At 31.7% G+C, this 20731-nt stretch overlaps 4 protein-coding genes across 4 annotated transcripts; 2 read left to right on the top strand and 2 right to left on the bottom strand.

Annotated features, from left to right (window-relative positions):
- Positions 1-846: 846 nt before the first annotated feature.
- LOC145752206 (uncharacterized) lies at positions 847-2296 on the top strand. Its single transcript, XM_082568438.1, has one exon. It carries the CDS (start codon positions 892-894, stop codon positions 1798-1800), a length of 909 nt encoding a protein of 302 aa, XP_082424564.1. The 5' UTR covers positions 847-891; the 3' UTR covers positions 1801-2296.
- Positions 1648-7907, bottom strand: LOC145752205 (eukaryotic translation initiation factor 3 subunit M-like). The gene is made up of 10 exons (XM_082568437.1): positions 7798-7907; positions 6649-6781; positions 5783-5921; positions 5195-5318; positions 4199-4322; positions 3600-3745; positions 3088-3169; positions 2246-2389; positions 1982-2042; positions 1648-1899 (listed from the first exon to the last, which is right to left on the bottom strand). Exons 1-10 carry the CDS (start codon positions 7837-7839, stop codon positions 1785-1787), a joined length of 1110 nt encoding a protein of 369 aa, XP_082424563.1. The 5' UTR covers positions 7840-7907; the 3' UTR covers positions 1648-1784.
- A 3915-nt stretch (positions 7908-11822) lies between these two features.
- LOC145753499 (WAP, Kazal, immunoglobulin, Kunitz and NTR domain-containing protein 2-like) lies at positions 11823-14556 on the top strand. Its single transcript, XM_082569903.1, has 5 exons — positions 11823-12149; positions 12329-12866; positions 12990-13180; positions 13675-13797; positions 13921-14556. The coding sequence occupies exons 1-5, from the start codon at positions 11823-11825 to the stop codon at positions 14554-14556; spliced, it is 1815 nt and encodes a 604-aa protein (XP_082426029.1).
- Positions 14557-17284: 2728 nt separating this feature from the next.
- On the bottom strand, positions 17285-19394 carry LOC145752794 (small nuclear ribonucleoprotein Sm D3-like). Its single transcript, XM_082569133.1, has 4 exons — positions 19217-19394; positions 18480-18659; positions 18045-18173; positions 17285-17530 (listed from the first exon to the last, which is right to left on the bottom strand). Exons 1-3 carry the CDS (start codon positions 19340-19342, stop codon positions 18060-18062), a joined length of 420 nt encoding a protein of 139 aa, XP_082425259.1. The 5' UTR covers positions 19343-19394; the 3' UTR covers positions 17285-17530; positions 18045-18059.
- Between the last annotated feature and the right edge of the window lie 1337 nt (positions 19395-20731).

Raw genomic sequence — 20731 nt, 5'->3', positions numbered from 1 at the left:
TTTTAATTGTTGTACAAATTGCATTGCGCATCATGTATGTTTAAAGCGTAGGATAGCATCCTTTGTATGTATTGATATCAATTTAGACATTTGTGAATAAGTTCCCAACATCCTGTTTTGATTTAATAAACCTCTTTGTTTTAACGCACAATTTCCTTGCAATTTCGACAAATGATGACGTGTATTCTTCTCTGAGGTGCTTGTTATTGTAGCAAAGGTAAACTGCGCGACTGGAAAAAAGTACTTTTTGTTTTAAGGCCGTCATTACACAATTAAATCATCTTATTTTTATGTGCAAATAAAATTACAAAAAATTCAAGGTTCTGTGTTTATTAAGTGTGGGCTAATAATAAATCTAAGCTTTTATTCAAAGCCTTTAAACTAAATTAACAAAAAAAATTGAGAAAATCACTTTTTAAAAAAGCTTTAAATGAAATTTTAAAGTTAAAATTTGCAATGTTTACCTAAACTGTTAACAATTAAATAGCAAAATGTAAAGCGCATTGTGTTAAATAAAACAGATTGTATATTGTTCAAACATGTGTACCCGTAATTCACACAAATTATTACAACAGCCATTGTTGCCAAAATCCACATAATGAAAATCCAGATGCTTAAATCGCTTAGGCGGGCACGTCAATCAAGACAAGCGCACCAATCAAAACCAAACAAGGCGGGGCTTAAAGAAAACCACTTGAATCCAGGCTTAAAGTATGCCGGAACAAAGGCTTGGCGAAATTGGATATAGCTGTAACTGTATATACGTAAAAGTAAAATATGTGACCAAAGTGCTCTTTAAAAGCGCGCAAGTGTTAGAAAGTCGGCTAATTAAAGAACAGTGTTACAATAAGTGAAAGTCGTTAGACTAATTTGTTACGCGTGACTTTAATTATGATTAATTCGAATGCAAAAAACGTTTCTTGGCAAGAAAATCAAGCAGCATCGCCTCGTGTTTTGTCAACGAAAAAACGAATTAAATCTGCAATTGTTGTTAGCCGAAGAGAACAGCCTACATGGCAAAATTGTAAGCAACTTAAACCAGGCTTCGTACATAGCCATTCTAATAAAAAAGATAGAATAAGATCGGCACCAAGTTATGTTACTTCTGGTAAAATATCGAGTAATTACAACCTTACGAATTACTCTTTGCCTTCTTATTATGAGACTGAATCGCCTAAAATTGTGGTTGAAAGGGGAAGAGAGGTATTTAGAAGTAAAGCAAGATCAGTATTGAGTACAACACTCTCAACGAAATACAGCAATTTCGATGCTAGCGATCTAGGACTACCAATAAAAACCAGACAAGAACAACTACCGGTCGCTCTTAAAACTAAAAGACTGTATTTTATTAACGGCGTGGATTCAAAGTCTTACAGAAGACCTAGTATACAAATGAGTCCTACTGAAAGCCTTGTAGACGCATGCACGACTGAAAATCTGCGATTTGAACCGAAAAATCGTTTTCTAATTGACCAAATTTCGCCATCAGTCTCAGCACCGGCAACGGAGGGATCAAATTCAATAAACAAGTTAAAAACACAACCTAAAACAGCAATCCCAGGCTATTTAACACGCGATTTACACTCAGATATTATGTCTAGATACTGTGTACAAGAACCATGGACAAAAAAACACAGAACGGACAGATATTTTCCGAAATTTTCCAATTTGCAAGACGTTTATTGTAAAAATCCATATCTAGGAGTCGGCCGCCTGTATAACGGCCAACGCGAGAAAAAATACATAAAAACAGACACCCAAATATTTAATAAAGATTCGAGGGTTCATTGTACGGTCTGAAGTCGTTCGTGAACTCGTTTCAAGTTGTCTTTCCACTGTTGAAGTCGACCTTCAAGAATTTTCCACTGGGATTTTGAGAATGTTCTCTGGCACGCTTGGCTGTATAGACGACAAAATTTTTACATTTTTTTGTCATTTTAATATTTAAATTTTTAGATTTATTTTTTAAATTTCTTTTTACCTTACAATGACCTTTCTGTTCACGTGGTCAAGTCGTCCGCGTATTAACTTGCTTTGAATGGCTAAAAAAATTAAAATGTGACGTCATCAAAAACTAAAAACATCGAAAAAATGATGTCTTTAAAAAATAAAAATCTCGGAAAAATGACGTCACCAAAAAATAAAAAATTCGAATAATGACGTCATCAAAAAATAAAAAAAACTTTAAAAAATGACGTCATCATACATTGAAAATTTTAAGAAATATGACGTCACAGATAATTACCGTCGATGATGAAACTTTCGACGTCATCGGCGGGGATTCCCAATTTTTCGATGATGTCATCAAAATTGATTTCGCGTGACTGGCCAACCGTGTCGACCAAAGTTAGAAGTTGCATTTTACGAATGTTACTCTCATGAGACAAACCTGTAAAAAAAAATATTTTTTTATTTTTTGGTGGTTATTTATTCTCCTCCATGTGGTTAGGTGAACTTCGTGGTCAAACATAGAATAACATTTGTTAAATCGACTCAGTCTTGCAATAACTTTGAATATCATTGTTTATGTTTATAATTCCCCAGTAATTAATCTAGTTTTGGGCTTACAGGGCTTGAACAGTGCCTCACATTAGGGCACTACAGCATGGATGCAGCGGTAATCGATCACAAGACCTTACAAAGTAAAGCCAAGTCCTATAACCACACAATTCGCTATCATTTTTTATTTCTTGATATATATAGTTGTAACGCATAAACGGTGGCATGGTGTAGTAGTTAGAACACTTGGCTTTACTACATGAGATCCAGGGTTTGATCCCCGCTGCTCCTATGCTGTAGTGCCCCTAAGAAAGGCACTATAAACGACACAAACTTTTGCTTAGCCATGAACTAGAAAGTAAAGCTAAAAAAAAAAGATCTATTCTTGTAACATCAATTTTGTATTTATATTATGTTTACAGAAAAATAAATATTTGTACAAAAATACTTAAGAGTGGGCTTTATTTTAACAAAATAAAAATTGTTATTTTTTCTTTATGATTATAAATGTAGTTTACAAAAACATTATGTGTATTTAAAACAATACCATTTTTGGAGCAAATTTCTTATATAAAATAACTGATTTACCCATGTTTTGTATAAAGTTTTCGTTTTCTTTGTAAAATTCTCTATAATCACTGATGCTTCCACTTACAAATATATTTAACAACTAAAAAAATATGAAAAAAATTTGATAAATTTAAAAATATTTTTATAAAATACAAAATAAATTTATCATTTATTAAATAACAAAATTTTATATTAAAATAGTGTAAAAAAGGCAGTAGGTTACTTAATAACCAGGAAAATGGTAAAGTGGCTACAACACTGGTCTTCCACTACAAATATTTTTTTATAATATCTTTATGTTTAGGCGACTTCACGACCTTAACAAAGATTAACATCAATTCTGGGGTTGCGTTTAGCAGTTTGGGATTATATTTGCCCAATAATTGAGCTGCCAATTAAGTGTTGGCTCAGCAGGAGTTTATACTGATGCTAGCATGATAGCAGTAAGGATCGAACCCTCGACCTCGTGTAGCGAAGCCAAGTGTTCTGACCATTACACCAAACTGCTCGGTTAAATTTTATTTTCTTACCTCAAAAATTTGGTCTCCCTCCAAACACTTAATAGGTTTTAAAGTAAGTAGTTGATCAAATAAATAAGTGTTAGGATCTGCCAAAGCACATGTTATACACTTTATCGCATCATCTCTAGCCTGTGGTGCTGTTTCTTCAGTATAACCTTTAACAAAAATTTTTATATAAATAATATTTTTGTATCATTTTTTCTTTGTATATCTTTATCCTAACGAGAAGGCTGACTTCACAGCCCAAACATAGAGTCATATTCGTTACCCTGACCCACTCTCAAGTAGTCTTTAGCAATTTAAATTTGGTTTAAAATTGTCAGATAATTTAACTGCTAATTGGATTTTAGCTTGACCATTGCTAACGCCAAAAGGACACTATAACATAGAAGCAGTGGGGATCGAACCAAGAACCTCATGATAAGACCCCAAGTGTTTTACCCAACACACCCTGTGGCCGGACAATATATAGTGCAAAGCTGTACAAGACAAGTTACTGTTAACATTATTTCACTAAAAACTATAGATTAATTTAATTTTAAAAGTAAAAATAATCGAAAAAATAAATAAAAAAAACATTTTTTAGAAAATTTTTGATTCGGGTTTACCTTGAAGCAATGTCACCATAACCTCTGCTGCCTCTTGTGGATTAGAAGACTTAATATGAGCTTCGTATAGTAAACGCAAAACTGTTTGTCGATCACCTGACCATGTCTCTATCCATGACAAAACCTTCACAAATATTTTAAAAAATAAGATTTTAAATAAAAAAAATTTACAATATATATTTTTGGGGAGATTTTTTTATACTTTTAATAAAATGTCACCTAATTATTTTATGCCTTTTTTTAAATTGAATTTTTAGTGTATGTAGTTTTATTTAACTTAGAAATATTTATTTAATCATAACAAAAATAAATGAGTGTCTATAGTTTAGTGATAAAATTATCTGTAAATGACGACGTCTATAGCTTTCAAATAAAACCATATGTTAGCAATAACAGGAAATCATACATCCATACAAGCAGGTGAATAAAATGCTTAATTGTTTATAAATATGTTAGACAATTGAAAACAAAACACAATTTATTTATTAGGCAAAAATCAACATTCGCTAAACATCAATAGTCTGGCAATTTTTGCTAGCTAAAGGCCTACAAAGATTTAATAAATGTTCAATTTATATCTCCAGATTTTTATAAAAACTCCAATTTGTGGTGTGTCAAATATTTATTGCAACTTTACTAAATGGATTTGCTCAGCCAAAAAATTATTGTTTAGTGGTTTAACACTTGACTTTACTACATGAGGTTCTGAGTTCGACCCCTACTACTTTCTAGCTGTTGCATTCTGTAGTTAGATGCTACAGACGATATAAACTTCTCTGAGCCAAAAAAAAAACAATTTGCAGATTTAGTTTTTGATATCACTACAAAAATACCACAAACTGTCAAAGTCAACTTAAGGCTAGATTAGGGTAACAAATGTTACTTCATGTTTAGTCCAAGAAGTTGACTTTTTTATAGCAAGGATAAATACCAAAATAAAAATATCATTATTTTGAAACTGTTGCTGCCCTACAATTAAAATAGTGTAAAACTTACTTGGTTTAATTCTGTAGGTACTACTTGTATGCTCTTGTGGGTGCCTGCCACCTTAACCCAAGTACAATAAACATTATATAAGAAAGATGAAGAGACGGGGTAACCATGAAACAAATTATGCAACCTGTAAACACATTTATTTTATGTTTAAAAACATAGATATATAATAGTTTAATATAAAGGTTATTAGAAATAAAGTAATAAGAAATATACAGCTAGTCTTTTTCTTTATATTATTTTTTCCTAATTTGGAAAGGTTGACTTCACATATTAAAAAAATAGTAACATCAGTTACCCTGACCCAGTCTTGAGTTGCCTTTAGCAGTTTGGGATATTATAAATTTTATTTGCCTGATAACTAAACTCCGGATTAGGTTAGACTTGTTCATACCATTTATAGTGCCTTACTCAAGGGCGCTACAGCATGTAAGCAGTGGGGATCAAACCCAGAACCTCATGTAGTGAAGCCAAGTATTTCAATCACTTAAAACAGGTTGAGTTAATAAAAATTTTAAATCCAAGTTTTTAAAAATCTGTAAACAACTTTGATTTACAAAAATTTAATTCTTAAATTAAATTGAAACTTACAGTTTTAGGGATAAAGTAGATTTCCCATTTTCGGCTCCTGTCTCCAATTGTCGACACAAAAGCTCAACAAGGGATTTACATTTATCAGAAGGAACCACAAATAGAAGGGATAAAATACTGTTGATTAGTCCTTCTATATCTAAAATAAATATTAAATTTTTAATCTATGTTATATGTAAGAAACTGTTCAGTGTCCATTTTATAGGTCATAAAAAAATGCCACTTGTGGTATGTTACTAAACTGTTATTAGCAAATTTAAGTTGTGAATTGTGACAATTTTCTGAGAGGTTATTGATTAGTTTATAGAGCAAAATTTTTGTTAGAGCCATATTACAAATCATCTGCAAACCATATATTGTTAAAAAACTAAGTTAGCAAACTGTTTTATTACACATATACTCAAACCCTTTATATAGCCCACCTCTATAACCACTTTATACATATTAGATAATTAGTAAATATTGTTCTAATTAAAAATAATTATTGTTCATTTTTTATCTTAACATTTTAAAAACTGAGGACTGTAGAGTATATAGGCCATATTTTTTTTAAAACTTATTTATCCTCGATGTAGAAAATTCGACTTCACGACCTAAACATAAGGCAACATGAGTTACCCCACCCAGTCTGGAGTTCCCTTTGGCAGTTTGGGATATCATAAATTATATTTATATATAATTAAGCTGTTGATTAAGTAATGGCTCAGCAGGAAGTTATGCCATTTATAGTTACTTGAAGGGGCTACTGCATGAGAGCAGTCAGGATCAAACCCAAGACCACATTCAAGTGTTCTGACTACTACATCATGTTGCCAGTATAACACCACATATATACACATATGATACAAATAATTTAAATACCCTACCCTTAGCATCAGTATCTTTCCATAGCTCAGCAGTTGCAGTAATTATAGATTTTACATCATCATGTAATTCCTCGCTTTTATTTTCCTCAATTTTGATATCTTTAGTTAAAAAATATTGTCGAATTTCTGCTACCTGAAAAATTTATGCAATAAAATTAAAAAAAAATAATTAAAGTAAAAAAATTAAAGTAACAAGAAGTTAATAAACAAGTAGGCTATGGATTTAAAGCCAGGTGTTAAAAGAGTTAAAGGGTCCTAAAATATTTTCGAGGAAAAGGCCAACTAAAAAAACAAATCAGTTAGGTAAAAACTAAAATTATTTTAATATTTATGCAAAATTTAGGTAGTTAACTTTAACTCTTGCATTTTAACAATAGGATTAGAAGATTGGGGTAAATTTTAAAAAAATATATTTTTTTAACAATTGTTTTTATTGTTTTTTTCCACATTTATTTATTATTGATGTGGAAACGTTGACTTCACGATCAAAACATAGAGTTACATTTGTACTCTGACCCAGTCTCGAGTTGACTTTGGGGGTTTGAGATATTATAGATTAAAATTGCCTGATACTTGTATTGATATTTATATGCGAAGTTGATTAAATGTTTGATTAGCAGAAGTTTATACCATTTATAGTACTCTACTCGCTACAGCATGAAAGCAGTCGGGATTGAACCCATGACCTATTTCTGTTTTTTTTTTTTTTTTTTGTATATAAATTTATCCTCGATGTGGGAATGTCGAATGCGCAACTTAAACATAGAGTAACATCAGTTACTCCGACCCAGTCTCGAGTTGCCTTTGGCAGTTTGAGATATTATACAGATTAAAATTGCCTTGTAATTATGCTACTGATTAAGTGCTGGCTCAGCAGGAGTTTATACCGATTATAGTACATTACTTAAGGGCGCTACAGCATGAGAACAGTGGGGATTAAACCATGACCTCATGTGTGGTGTAGCAAGGGTTCTAACCACTACACCCCGCCTGCCCGCTGCCGGTTGTTTGTAGTAAAGTCAAGTGTTCTGACCACCCACCACTAGCTGACTAGTGACCAGACTACACAACATTGTCAATGTTGTTTTTACTAAAGATTTCAAATATATAAAACACTTAAATTCATGAATATAAAACAACGAGACCCACCTGATCCTTTTCAGACAAATCAATAAAAGCCGGGACGCTCATATTTTAAATTTAAATTAATTTTAATTGTTAATATATTATTGTTTATAGAAAATTTTAAATACCATTCTGTGTAAAAAATATTTATATGAGCATTTTAAAGGGTCGCAAAACATTTATTCTGTTATTTTATTTATAAAAAATTAATTATTTAGATTTTTTTCATTAACTTGCACACGTGAAAATAAACATATGGCACTCGAAACGAATGTCGCTTATAAGGGCACTCATATTGCAGACATTTTTTTTATGATTTCTATAGAGCGCTAAATGTCGTAGAATTTTTTTAAAAAAGTTTAAATATTCAAAAAGCTAGTCTGAATGTTAGTTAATCCAAATACAAATATTTTTTTTATTTTTTATACAAGATGTGTCGAATGTTATACATCATCACTGAAAAAGTAGAGTTTATTTTATCATTTACCGCAATTTCAAGAAAAAGCAGTAAAAAATCGTCGAATACACAAATTAAGTTGCATTAAATTTCTGTTTTTGGATAAGTTATATTGCATTAACTAACCTAAATCAATAATCAAGCATTTTTTCACAGCAATTTTAAAAAAGTGCGCGCCATTCCTTTAAATTGTTTATATTTTCAAGTTAGAAAAATGCCTATTTTTGCTTTTCTATTGCCAATAATTACTTGCTAAATGTTTAAAAAGACCGTGTAACAAAGATAGGGCAATATGATAAGCCTAAATATTATCCTAGGAGATTTATCTAGACTAAAATAGACCAATTGAGTAAAATAATACGTCGTTTTAAATCGTTTAAAATTTGTGCGGTGTGGTGCATCTTAACGACGAATCTCCCTTCTATAAAAAGATAGACATTACATAGTGCATTTCGGCTTCAATTTGATTGGCATGTATTGGTTACAGCATATTCTGTTTAGCTTAAACGTGCTTGCAAAAAGAAACTTAAAACGTGATTTCAATAAATTTCATAAAATTGCAACATTTATGATTCAATGACGATCAGAAGACCGTGTTTTGGCTCGGCCAAATGCTCGAAATGCGTGTGATATCACATGATAAACTATTAAACGTGAATAACAAAAGCCCAATTGATACAATTGTTCTACTGTTTGAACATTAAAACTCTATTACCGAGATGGCATTATTTGATATTACTCCTTTAGAAGAGTTAACGACGTTTTTTGTAGCTAAAAATTTTAGATAGTTCGCTTGATGTAGAAATCGTTACACCAAAGATTTCGAAATTTCTTTACCTCACAGTGCCATAGACATTTTATACGTGACAAAAAAACACTTAAAGAAATTGTTTTCCGAAAAATAGAACCAAAAAACACATTTATTTATGTCTTTTTTTTAAAAGGTATTGGGATAATTGCGTCAAAAATTTACATATTACTTAACTTCGTGTAAAGAATTCGAAACAATTTTGTCTGGTTAGGTAGCCCTATTGGTATTTTAAACGTAATTATTTCCTATAAAATAAAGGCATCCTATAAGTGGTAATTAGTGTTCAAATGACCATAATCAATCACAACAAATTTAAATAATTACTTTTTAATCAAAAATCATTAATCATTCAAAATTGATTTTTAATTCCAATTCTGTTGCAAAAAGGTTGTCGCAAATTTAAATAATTTTTTTAATAATGTAACGTTTTTAAATATTTTTGTTTAAATTTAAAAGCAACTTGCCAAAATTAAAACGGTAAAACGCTTAAAGAAAATGCACGACGTCGCTGCCAAAAAAAATATTTTGTCTGGCTGTTAAACTCTTACATCAGTTTCACTACGCCAGCGTGTAAAACAAAGTGTCACTTTGCAATTTGCACAAGATAGAAAGTAGTAGTCTAAAGCCAGATTGATTAAGATAACGATAAGGTTAATCGGCATTTGACGATTTGAAAAATATTTTGGCGCTTTTGAAGTATGCGTAATGGCATTTGGTGGGTGGTATATCAAATGGCAAACCTTAAAATTATGATTTGCCAAAAAATAGAGAACCAAAAATTAATTTGAAAGGCGATCCCGCTAACCTTTTGTTGTTGTTTTGTTGTTCGAAAATTGACCAAGCCCGATTGGTCACCGATATAGTGACGTAATCAAAGTGTTTTGTTATTGCCAAACGCGTAATGATTTGCTTAAGCAAAAAATCGAGAAATTTAGTCGAAAATAAGCGGTTGTAAACCCTGGATGAACTTAATCAAGGCGTAGTAAAGAAGCGCGGGAACTTTATTTATTTGGTTGTAAAGGTTTGATAAATCGTTTTCTGGGGACGTCGAGGGCTCTTCAGCCCTGCACTTCAAGACACATTTTCTCAGGGACGCCTATCGGTCGTGGCTTATGTCGACTGAGTGCTTTTAGATCAAAACAGAGCCTCACACTTATAAAAGCTTGTGTCTAATGCCTTCCGTTGCTTTAATGAACCACTAACATAACACTTCACAGCTTTAGTTGGTACACGTATGGTGTGATATAAAGGCTAAACGGAACACCCACTTCAGAGATTAGGTCTAGACGCCCAGACCCTTAGCAACGAAGGTTTCGAACTTATTTTGCTCAAGGTTTTACTACGTGTTTCGGTTACGCATTCCATTTTAACATGTTGACTTAATTCTTTTCTGTTTTTATATGTTATTTTTGTTTTACCCGTGAGAAAGTGGTTTCACAATGTAAATTAAGGCATATATAATCTTTTTTTGCATTGATATTGCGTTTAAGACGTTGAGCCCTAGTTGCATAATTAAAAGTGTTAAGACAACCATAAATGTATGCTTTAACAAGCTTGTTTTTAAAAGCTTATAAGCCTAAACGAGAGTTCTTTTACTGTGCATTTTGTCTAAGAACACAGGCCTCATAATGTGATGTTGATTTTCTGTGTTAAAAAAATCCCTCCTCTTTTTTGCGCTAATCACGACTATATTTAAATGGCCAGACATGCTCCGTAATGTAGCAGTCTGGACGACCAGTTAGAATAAACGTGACTACGTATTTATGCAAATGTTCACGCAGATTTTTTCACGAGCTTTGTCTGGCAGATTATAAATGAAGTTAGGTGTAGTCCCTCTTGGTATTTTAGGTAGACAAATATTATTGGGTTACATATAGGAAATTATAACTTAAGCTTTAGTAAATAATTTATTTATATATACCGTTAGTTTTTAAATAGGTTTATAGACAAAAAATTATCGTTTATTATCAAATAATATTATTTTAGCAAAATGCATAAACTAATAATTTTTCAAGCGGTTAAACTTTAAAATTTTATGTAATTTTTTTTTTAAATTGACCTTAATTATTAGAAGCTTATAAAAAAATTTTAAATATGAGAAAAAAAAGATAAATTTTTATTTTTTATTGTTTAAAACGCGTGGGCGTTTTAAATTATGGCAGTCACGAAATATTAGACCGGTAGTGCCGTGTTAAAATACTTATAATTTACCGTTTATGGGCCGCCATTTTAAGTGGATTTGCTTTAACGATGTGTATTAAGATAAAGGCATTTTTACATTACCATTTTAAAGTACCACACGCTATTAAAACATTAACAACGCCAAGCTAACCAAATGGAGGTTGTGTGGGTTTATCAAGTATTGCTTGAAATTTGTCGATTATGTCTCTTTTTGCTGATAATTGACGCGTTATATTTTATCAGCGGGAAAAATCAGAATCCTAATTTTTAACGCTATTCAAAAATAAATATACAAAATGCGCTGAAGGTTACTGCTTTGATCCGATTCTGTTTAAATAAGTATAGCACTTAATTTGCGATAAAGTCATTTTTGTTAAACTAAATGCCTGACGACAACTTCTGAAAATGTTTTTTACACCTCAAATTCGAAAGAAAAATATCAGACATATTTTCTGAGAAAAACTAAAACCGGCAAATCTGTTTTTTTATCGGTACGAAAACAAATTATTAAACATTTTTGTCATTTCTTTAGTTTTTTATAGGCCTACTTTATTCAGCTTACATTTTTTCTAGAATAAAAGTTAAAAAATTGTATTTAAAATGAAAATTATCGTTTTTACGTTTTGCCTCGTTGCTTTCACGCTGACCTACGTGACGTCATCAATAATCAGCCTACGTCATGAAAGAGGAAGAAGATCCGCTCGAACTTGGCCCGCGGAGGACAACAGAAATTCAATCCAAGTTAGCCATGACGACGCAAATGTTGTTGACCTTCAGAGAAGTTTTTGTCCAGTTGCAAGCTCCGTGCTGTCTTGTGTTATTCTGTCAGAATGCACTTATGATTCTGACTGCTCCTCTCATTTGAAATGTTGTGAAAATGGTTGCGGAACTTCAGCTTGCATGGAGCCTGTACCCCTTGCTGAAGAGGTAGAACTTAGCACAAAATAATAATTTACTAAATATATATTTGTTAAATGCTTTAATTTGTTATGGTGTTTATTGTTATAAGCAATTTTTGCCAGCTTTTATTTGTATAATAACAACCTAAATTTAATAATTCAGATATTTTAGACTGTCGCCTAAATTAAAAATGCTAAATTTTGTAGATTGCAACATGTGACAATCACCAATGCCCTCAGCAAGGTTCGGAATGCAGTGATGAAGGTGGTGAAGTAAAATGCACTTGTATTACAAGATGCCCGGAACCGGGACGGGACTATATTTGTACTGGAAACAACACAATGTTTTTAAGCAGATGCTTAATGGATATGTACGCTTGCAATAATGGCATAACCTTAATACCGAAATCATGCCCGTTTCTTAAAATATCAAGTCGGACACAAAGTAATGGCGGAAATTCAAACGGGCAAGTTCGGCCAAAAATGCTTTACCATCCGGCCCCTCAATTTGCCAAAATCGGCGATCGCGTTATATTTGAATGTTCTGTTACTGGAGAGCCGCATATCATTTGGAAACGAAGTGAATTTATGACTCTGCCACACCACAACTCAAGAGTGTCTCTGACTGCCAATTCTCGAAGTCTAATTATCAATAACGTTCGCATGAGCGACAATGGAGAGTATAAGTGCATTGCTTTTAATAACATGGGTTCCATATCTCTTACCTTCCATCTTGTAATCCAAGGTAAAAATAGTTGAGTTTACATTTTCTTAAAATGTACTGACAGACGAAATTTGGTGCGAGCAGCCTCAAATTGTGTCCTAAATATTAGTTTTATTTTAATCAACTAAACTTTTCAACTAACAGGGCAAGGACCACTCAAAAACGTAGAAGTAGATCGCAACAGTTACGAAAACCGATGTGTTATTGACCCTAAAACACAGGCTTCAAGGTGCACAGACCCTGACAGACCGTTTCAGCGCTACTGGTCGTATAATGACGATTTGAATATATGTCAGCTTAAAACGTTTAAGGACTGTGACGCAATAATCAACAAGGTAATATTTTTTTATGCATTTAGCTTTATCCTCAATTTATGAATGTCATCTTCAGACCTAAAACTATGTCATTTTTGTACCCAAAGTAAGTTGTAATTTGGTCATGCCAGTTTAGGATATTGCGTAATATTGCCTTCGAATTAGTCTGCCGATTTTTTTAAATTAAAAGTTTTCCAAATTACGTTGACTGGTATTTGTTAATTACGTTTTTAATAATTTCTGTTATTTATTAGAAATTTTGGGTCCAAATTATTAAAAATAACGTGTCTAGACTCCATATCAAAAAATTAACATTTTTAAGAGGAAATTGGATAAGGCTTTCCAGATATTTGCATTTTTTGTGAATAAATTATGATGTTGTAAAAATAAATATTCTAATATTGGAATACTTTGCAAAAATGCAAAAATTGCCAAAAATGCAAAAAATCTATAGATTTTTTTAAAGTTTTGAATTTTATTTTCTACGAAAATCAATTTAACCGTTTTTAAAATAGTACACCACTCGGGAAATGTGTAGACGATCTTGCCATAGTATATGCAACTTGTCGTTTGATAAGGGGCGCTGCAAGATATTTGAGGTTCGATTTTACTACAATTCAGATACTGGAAATTGTGAGGTAAAAATTATAATTGATTATTTATTTACCATCTTTTGAAAAAGATATAACTTAGATACCTTTCTAAATTTTTTTTTTATTTGTCAGTTTAAATTTTAATTAATTTCCTTTTTCTTTTTTTAGAATTTTGTTTACGGGGGCTGTGAGGGAAATGCGAATAATTTTCGACAACGCTCCGATTGTGAACAGCGCTGTCCCATCCCCCGACCTGTAATTGCGCCCGTACCCCAAACCTGTCAATTTTGCAGCAAGAACATACTGAGGACTTATTGCCGGGCTGATTTTGTGGTGACTGGTATGATTCGACAAATAGTGCATCAGTCGACACACCCGTACATGGAAATACAACTGACAGGAGTTTTCAAAGACCGAGACAACAATGTTGGGCTTTATTCTTTGGACCTTTTCGACCCTCTAATATCAAACCAAGTGTTTAATCTAAAACTAGACCCCAACTGCCCTTGCCCCAACTTTGGAACACTTTTGCAAAGCCAGCACGTTGCCAGTAATATAGTAAAGTCCCCGCGGCACTGCTTAACTGTAAATAGGGAGCCCGGGAATTCGGACACAATCAGCCGGAGAACTGCCAGCCATGCCCCGTGCGCCGAGGTTATTTTATCTGGGGATGTGATAAACGGAATTCCAACAATAACACAGGGCAGTTTAGCTACGCTTGCGACTCGAAAAAATATGGGAAGACTGAACGGAACGATTGATGCGCCCCATGGTGCCTGTGCGCTTGTAGCAAATCCAAATTAACAAGAACTAAGTTTTTGTTAACTATATGCTGTTCTGCGAGTGAATGCGGTTTTTAACCGACAGCCTATCTTAAATACACATCTTTTGTTCTTTTACTATTTATTATACGTCAAAGGAGACAAACAAAAAACGCCAGTTCGTTTATTTACTTCGCTCGTGTTTTAGAGACCAATGCGCTACTGCTTATTTGTTAAATAACAAAGTTAAAAAAAAAACTGAAGAAACAAAACTTAAAAACAAGAAAAAAACTAAAAGTTAATTTTTTATCACGTTTTAGAACAAATATAAAAAACAATTTGAATTATAATTATATATGTTAATCATCTACATTTAAAATAAAACAATTGATTTTTTATATGTCAAAAAAAAATTATAAAGATAAATTCATGCTGTCAATTTTTGACATAATGGTTATTTAATTATTTAAAACTGCATAGTGGATTTTTGCTGTTATGTTTATTAGATTATTATAAATAGCTTCTGTAACATTTTTTTTTATTTATTACGTATTTTTTTCAATCATTACTATTTAAGAAATGTACATTTTTTATTTAATTTTTAAATGAATGTTCAAGCTAATATCATCGCTTTAGCATTTTTCATTGCAAATAAAAAAATACACATTTTTTAAAAATAGCGTGTTTTAAGTTACAGAAATTACGATAGTCTATTAAAATGCCAAGTCATCAAATAGATAATATCTTATTTTAATTTTGGTCATGTTATTTTAATTCAGTTGCGTTTTGTCTACAAAGTAAAGTTACGAAAGTATTTGACACGAATAAACAAATACTTTTATTAATGGACGAAGATTTATTTCGGCCCAGACACTTTTAAAAGTTTTTATTAGTCGTTCTGACTAAAAATAGATTTAATTACTGCTCAAAATAACTCAGACGACTCCAATAATAGCACACATCAATTTTGTAAATTAGACATTTATTTCCGCATTCATAGAATAGCTGTAGGTTATATAAAAACCTTTTAAAAATAAACCGTTTTTCATTTTTTAGATTTTTGCAGTTTTTAAATTTAGATTTAAAAAAAATGAAAATATTGGTTTTTATATTTTTTTTTATTAAAAATTTGCTAACAAATCGTTAAAGCTATTGGGGGTGTGTTATAGGCGTATGTACATTTAAAAGATTGCGTCATACAATTTTAAACACTCAATATTAAAAAACTAAAACTCAAAAATTTTGATATCCCTGTAGTACAATCCACCTTAACAAACCAGTTTTATTAGACTAAAAAAAAAACATGTTGATAAATTAAAAAAATGTAACAAATTGCCAGTAACCCTAGACAGAACGACCTAAAACACATTTTACAGACAGTTAAGCTAAACCATCAGGTTATGCTATAATAATACTCCAAAAAATAAATTAATTGTAAATTTTTGGTATTAATTAACCTGAAAAAAAGTCTTGGGTTGACTTAGACAATTTTGGAAATTGGTTTTATAAATGCCCGATAGTTAACCTGCCGATTGGTCTAAGCAATGATATATAATGTTTAATTATATATATCATTGATTTAAGTGTGCTGTACCATGAAAGCAGTGGTATAACCCGTGCATTTACTTATATATTATTTAATTCCATGAAAGCAGTGGTATAACCCGTGCAAAGTACTTATATATTATTTAATTTCTAATAAAAAGAAAATGCAATTTACAAAAACAAATGGCCCTTAAAAAAAATTTCTACAAATTTGTATAAGTTTACGCCATTAATTTATTTTGTATAAGTTTACGCCATTAATCCTGTTTTAAAAATTATATCTTTTAAATATTTAAAACCCAAACTCTTTAAAAACTTTTTTGTTTTATATTAAATCAAGTTTAGACACTTAAGGTCGATATCATACTCTAAACAGTTTCAAATGCATTTTATACCTAATATTTTAAAGCAAAGAGGCAATTTAGGACCGAATCAATTTAAAAAGTCCCTTTATAATTATAGGAGTCGGTTTTTACAATTATCAAATAAAGCAGGGGTAATACATTACGTATTTGTAGATTGAGTACAGGCAAAAATATAAGTTAATAGAGGGTGAAAGCAAAAAAAATGCTGTTGATTTTTGGGTTTGTTTGTAGCAAAAATATGCAGTTTAGAGTCATACGCTCAACTAGGCAGATACTAGTACTACCTACCTGTTTAGCTTACCGTTTTTTAAAGAATAAGACACCTGACCACGTGGTTAAATAATTTTTGAGGTGCAGAGTACTCAAAATAAGAACCTTTTTGGGTTTAAAATACTTCAGTAAATTTTACAACATAAGATCTCTGGTTTAATCCCAACTGCTGTTGGCCCAAAAATTAAAGATTATACATTTTAGTTCACTAAGACACCGGCAGCATGGTAAGAACACTTTCTACTTCACACATGGGGTTGTGGGTTCAATCCCCACTGATCTCATGCTGTAGCGCCCTTGAACAAAGCGCTATAAACGGTATGAACTCCTGCTGAGCCAGTACTTAATTAGCAGCATAATTATCGGGCAATTATAATCTATAATATCCCAAACTGCCACAGGCAACTCGAGACTGGGTCATAGTAACTGATGTTACTCTATGTTTAAGTCGCGCATTCGACTTTCCCACATTGAGGATAAAGATATATACAAAAAAAAAGACAACTTACAATATAGGGTTAAAATAACAAATTTTATGTTACGCTTAGGCACTTACTGGAATAAATGTTAGAAAACAAATTATTCCAGTTAAAGAAATTTGATTAAAATAATTTTTTTATTGTTTCAAAATCCGTATCACGATTTAAAAAGAATTTTTATTCAAAATATTTCCCAAGACCACAAAAAAATAATCCAACAACGTTGAAAGGCAGAATCCACCAAAATTTGAAATATTTGGTTTGCAAAAATATTTTTGGAAGTAAAATAAAAGTACACGCATTGGATCAGAGATGAATTGAGAAATTTTCGTCAAAAATTCAAGAAAATGTGATGCCTCTATGGAATAGATAAAATTATGAGAAACTTTGCAACCTTATAATATTTGTATTTATTTATTAATATTGTGGGAAGGCCAATTTCTCGGTCTTAATATAGATTAACATGTGTTACCCGAACCCGGTCTCAGGTTTCCTTTGACAATTTGAATATTATTTAGCATTACCCAATATTTGTGGTGCCAAATTTTGGGTTTGGCAAGAATGCTATGATATGAAACCAAATGACCCCTTGCTGTAACGCCACAAAAAAGGTCTTTGGTGTAGTGGTCAAAACACTTTGGCTTTACCATGTGGGGTTCAGAATTCAATCCCCACTGCCCTCATGTTTTAGCACCCTTATGTATATGTAATAAGCAGTTTAATATTCAAGCAATTATAATCTATTATATTTCAAACTGCCAGAGTTAACTCAAGACTGAGTTGGGGTTAATGATGTTACTCTATGTTTAAGTCATTAAGTTGTACTTTTCACAACGAGAATAAATAAGGGTAAAAAAATAAAAAGTGCTTACCAAATCGATGTTGTTTTAGTGTCTACCCCAGTTTCCGCCCCCACTTCCTCCTCCCCTATCTCCATAACCTCCTCTAAAACTTCCTCTATCACCCCCTCTCATTGGACCACCCCTACCACGTCCTCGGACCTAAAAGGATGTCAAACAAAAGTTTTTAACATATTAATACTGGCTAAAATAAAAAAAATTGGTATGTATTACATATCTGTAATGTTGGTAATGTGAGGTCCTGGGTTCAATTCTCACTGCTTTCAGGCAATATAGACAGCACAAAATCCTGCTTAGCCAAAAACCATTCAGCATATTATTTACCAAACTTCGAAGGTTAACCCAAGACTTGGCTGAGATAAAAATTTTAACTTCATGGTAAAGCCATAAAGTCAAACTTACCACATTGTTAACTAAAACGCAGAACAAAACTAAAAAATATGTTACTTGTGCTTTAAGAATAGCTGCTTTTCCTCTTCCCGCAGTCCCTCCTTTCATTTGTCTTAACATCGGAGCGTTTTTCAACATATCAGGTAAAATCATAAACCTAACTTGACTTCCTCGAACGTAAATGTTTTGTAGTTGTGCAGTTCGACCATCACGATATGTAACAGTCACATCAGTTAACTGTATTTTTAAAAAATTTAAAGTAATTTTTTTTTTATTTATATATTTATCCTTGATGTGGAAAGGTCGACTTCACGCCCTAAACATAGAGTAACATTACTTTCTAACCCAGTCTCAAGTTGCCTTTGGTAGTTTATAATATATTTGCCTGATAATTAAGCTGGTGATTAAGTATTGGCTTAGCAGGAGTAAATAGCGTTTTAAGCGCCCTAACCAAAGGCGCTACAGCATGACAGCATATGGGATCGAACCCAGGATCTCATGTAGTAAAGTCAACAGTTTTGAACACTGTACAATGCTCAGTATTAAGGTTTTAGTGCATTATTAAAAGATATCCAAAAATATAAAATTAATATTATATATATATATATATATATACATTACTACGACAAGAAAAATAAAAAAATGAATTTTAAAGCATGATAAGAATATTAAATGTTTGTATGTACAAAAATGTTATATATATATATTATGACGTGTCACCAAATTCAGATAGTTTTCAAAGTTTATTAATAAAAATAAATGTGTAAAAAACTTCAAAGAAAATTTGTTTGAACCTGACTGTTCATATTATCTTCTGCTTCAATTAATTTTCCTCGATACACTTCACCGGTTGCAGTTTCACATGTGATCACATGACCTTCTGCTTCATGAAGGACTTTAATTGGAACTCCGATAGACATTTTGTTGTTGCAAATAACAATATCTAATGCTTAAAAAATAGCTGTTAAAACACAGCCTGTAAATAAATAAAGAAATAAATATTTAAAGTTAAGTTTTCATTAGGCAGCTAAAAGTGGCAGAAAGACTGTTGGTTCTAGTTTACCATTGCGTATTGAAATGCAAAAATAGCAGAATTATTATTTTTTGTTTCTTTTTTTCATATTTATTCATCTTCAATGTGCAGAAGGTCGACTTTACGACCTTACCATAAAGTAACATTAGTTACCCCGACCTAGTCCTGAGTTGACTACGGCAGTATAAAATATTATAGATTATAATTGTCCCCAAATCTGCCAAATATAAGCTGTTGATTAAGTGATAAAGCGCTGAGTTGAGTGCTGGCCCAGCAGAAGTCTATAACGTTTATAATATCGCCTTGTTTAAAGGCAAACAACATAAGAGTTTGGGGAAATCAACTCAAAACCTCATTAAGTGAAGCCAAGTGTCCTGGCCGCTACACCGCCAGATCGCGCTACCGGCCTTTATTGTTTAAAAATTGTTGTTTATTCGGCATTTCAAAAAATAACATATTCATAACAACTGACTGATATATACGGGCGTAAAATAAAACTAGTTTTAAAAAAATGATAAGCTAAACGGTCACTTTGTTCCTACACACATTTAAACATTTAAACAACGACATGTTTAGGTGATAATTAACTTTAACTTTTTGCAATAAAAAACTCTTTTTTAAAGAAGCTAAAACGTGCGCCAAGCGTAAGAACGGTAAGTACTTTTTAGTAAGTACTTTTAGTAGATTTTTAGCAACTTTTTATCAAAACGTTTTTATTTATCCTCAAATCTAAAATAAATAAATCCATCACTTTTTTACGAAATGTTAACGCCTTGTGATCTTTTTGTAAACAAATAATGTTATACAATTAAAACAATTTTACTACAATAAAATATGGAATTTTATTGTTTATTTATCGCTAAGAGGTAATAGTGGTAACATGACATTTCGAATAAAAAGAATAATCCATACTTTTGTTAAAGACACAATCTAAAACAAGTACAAATTTAATCTTATTAAGTAGTGAAGTCGGACGCCATAGTTTGATATTAATTTATATTCATCCTTAAAGAGAACATTTATATTACATTGTTTGAAATGTAAGGTAGACTAAAAATCTACTGAAAAATACAATACACCAGTAATGCATTCAATGCAGCAGATGTAAATGCATTCAGATAGGTTAATAAACTTGAAAATAGCCAGATTTGTTGTAATTCTCAATACCGATTAGAAATTCGAGCTCCCGCCTCAGGATATTACACAGGCGTTAGAATTAATCAATTACTAAACTTAATGCAGAAAAAAACAACTCGAATTATTTCCTGTCTAGGTT

The sequence above is a fragment of the Corella eumyota genome, chromosome 5, assembly GCF_963082875.1.
Source record: "Corella eumyota chromosome 5, kaCorEumy4.1, whole genome shotgun sequence".
In the NCBI taxonomy this organism is placed as follows: Eukaryota; Metazoa; Chordata; class Ascidiacea; order Phlebobranchia; family Corellidae; genus Corella; species Corella eumyota.
Note: the sequence above shows the minus strand (reverse complement) of the source record. Positions and strands in the feature narration are given on the sequence as shown.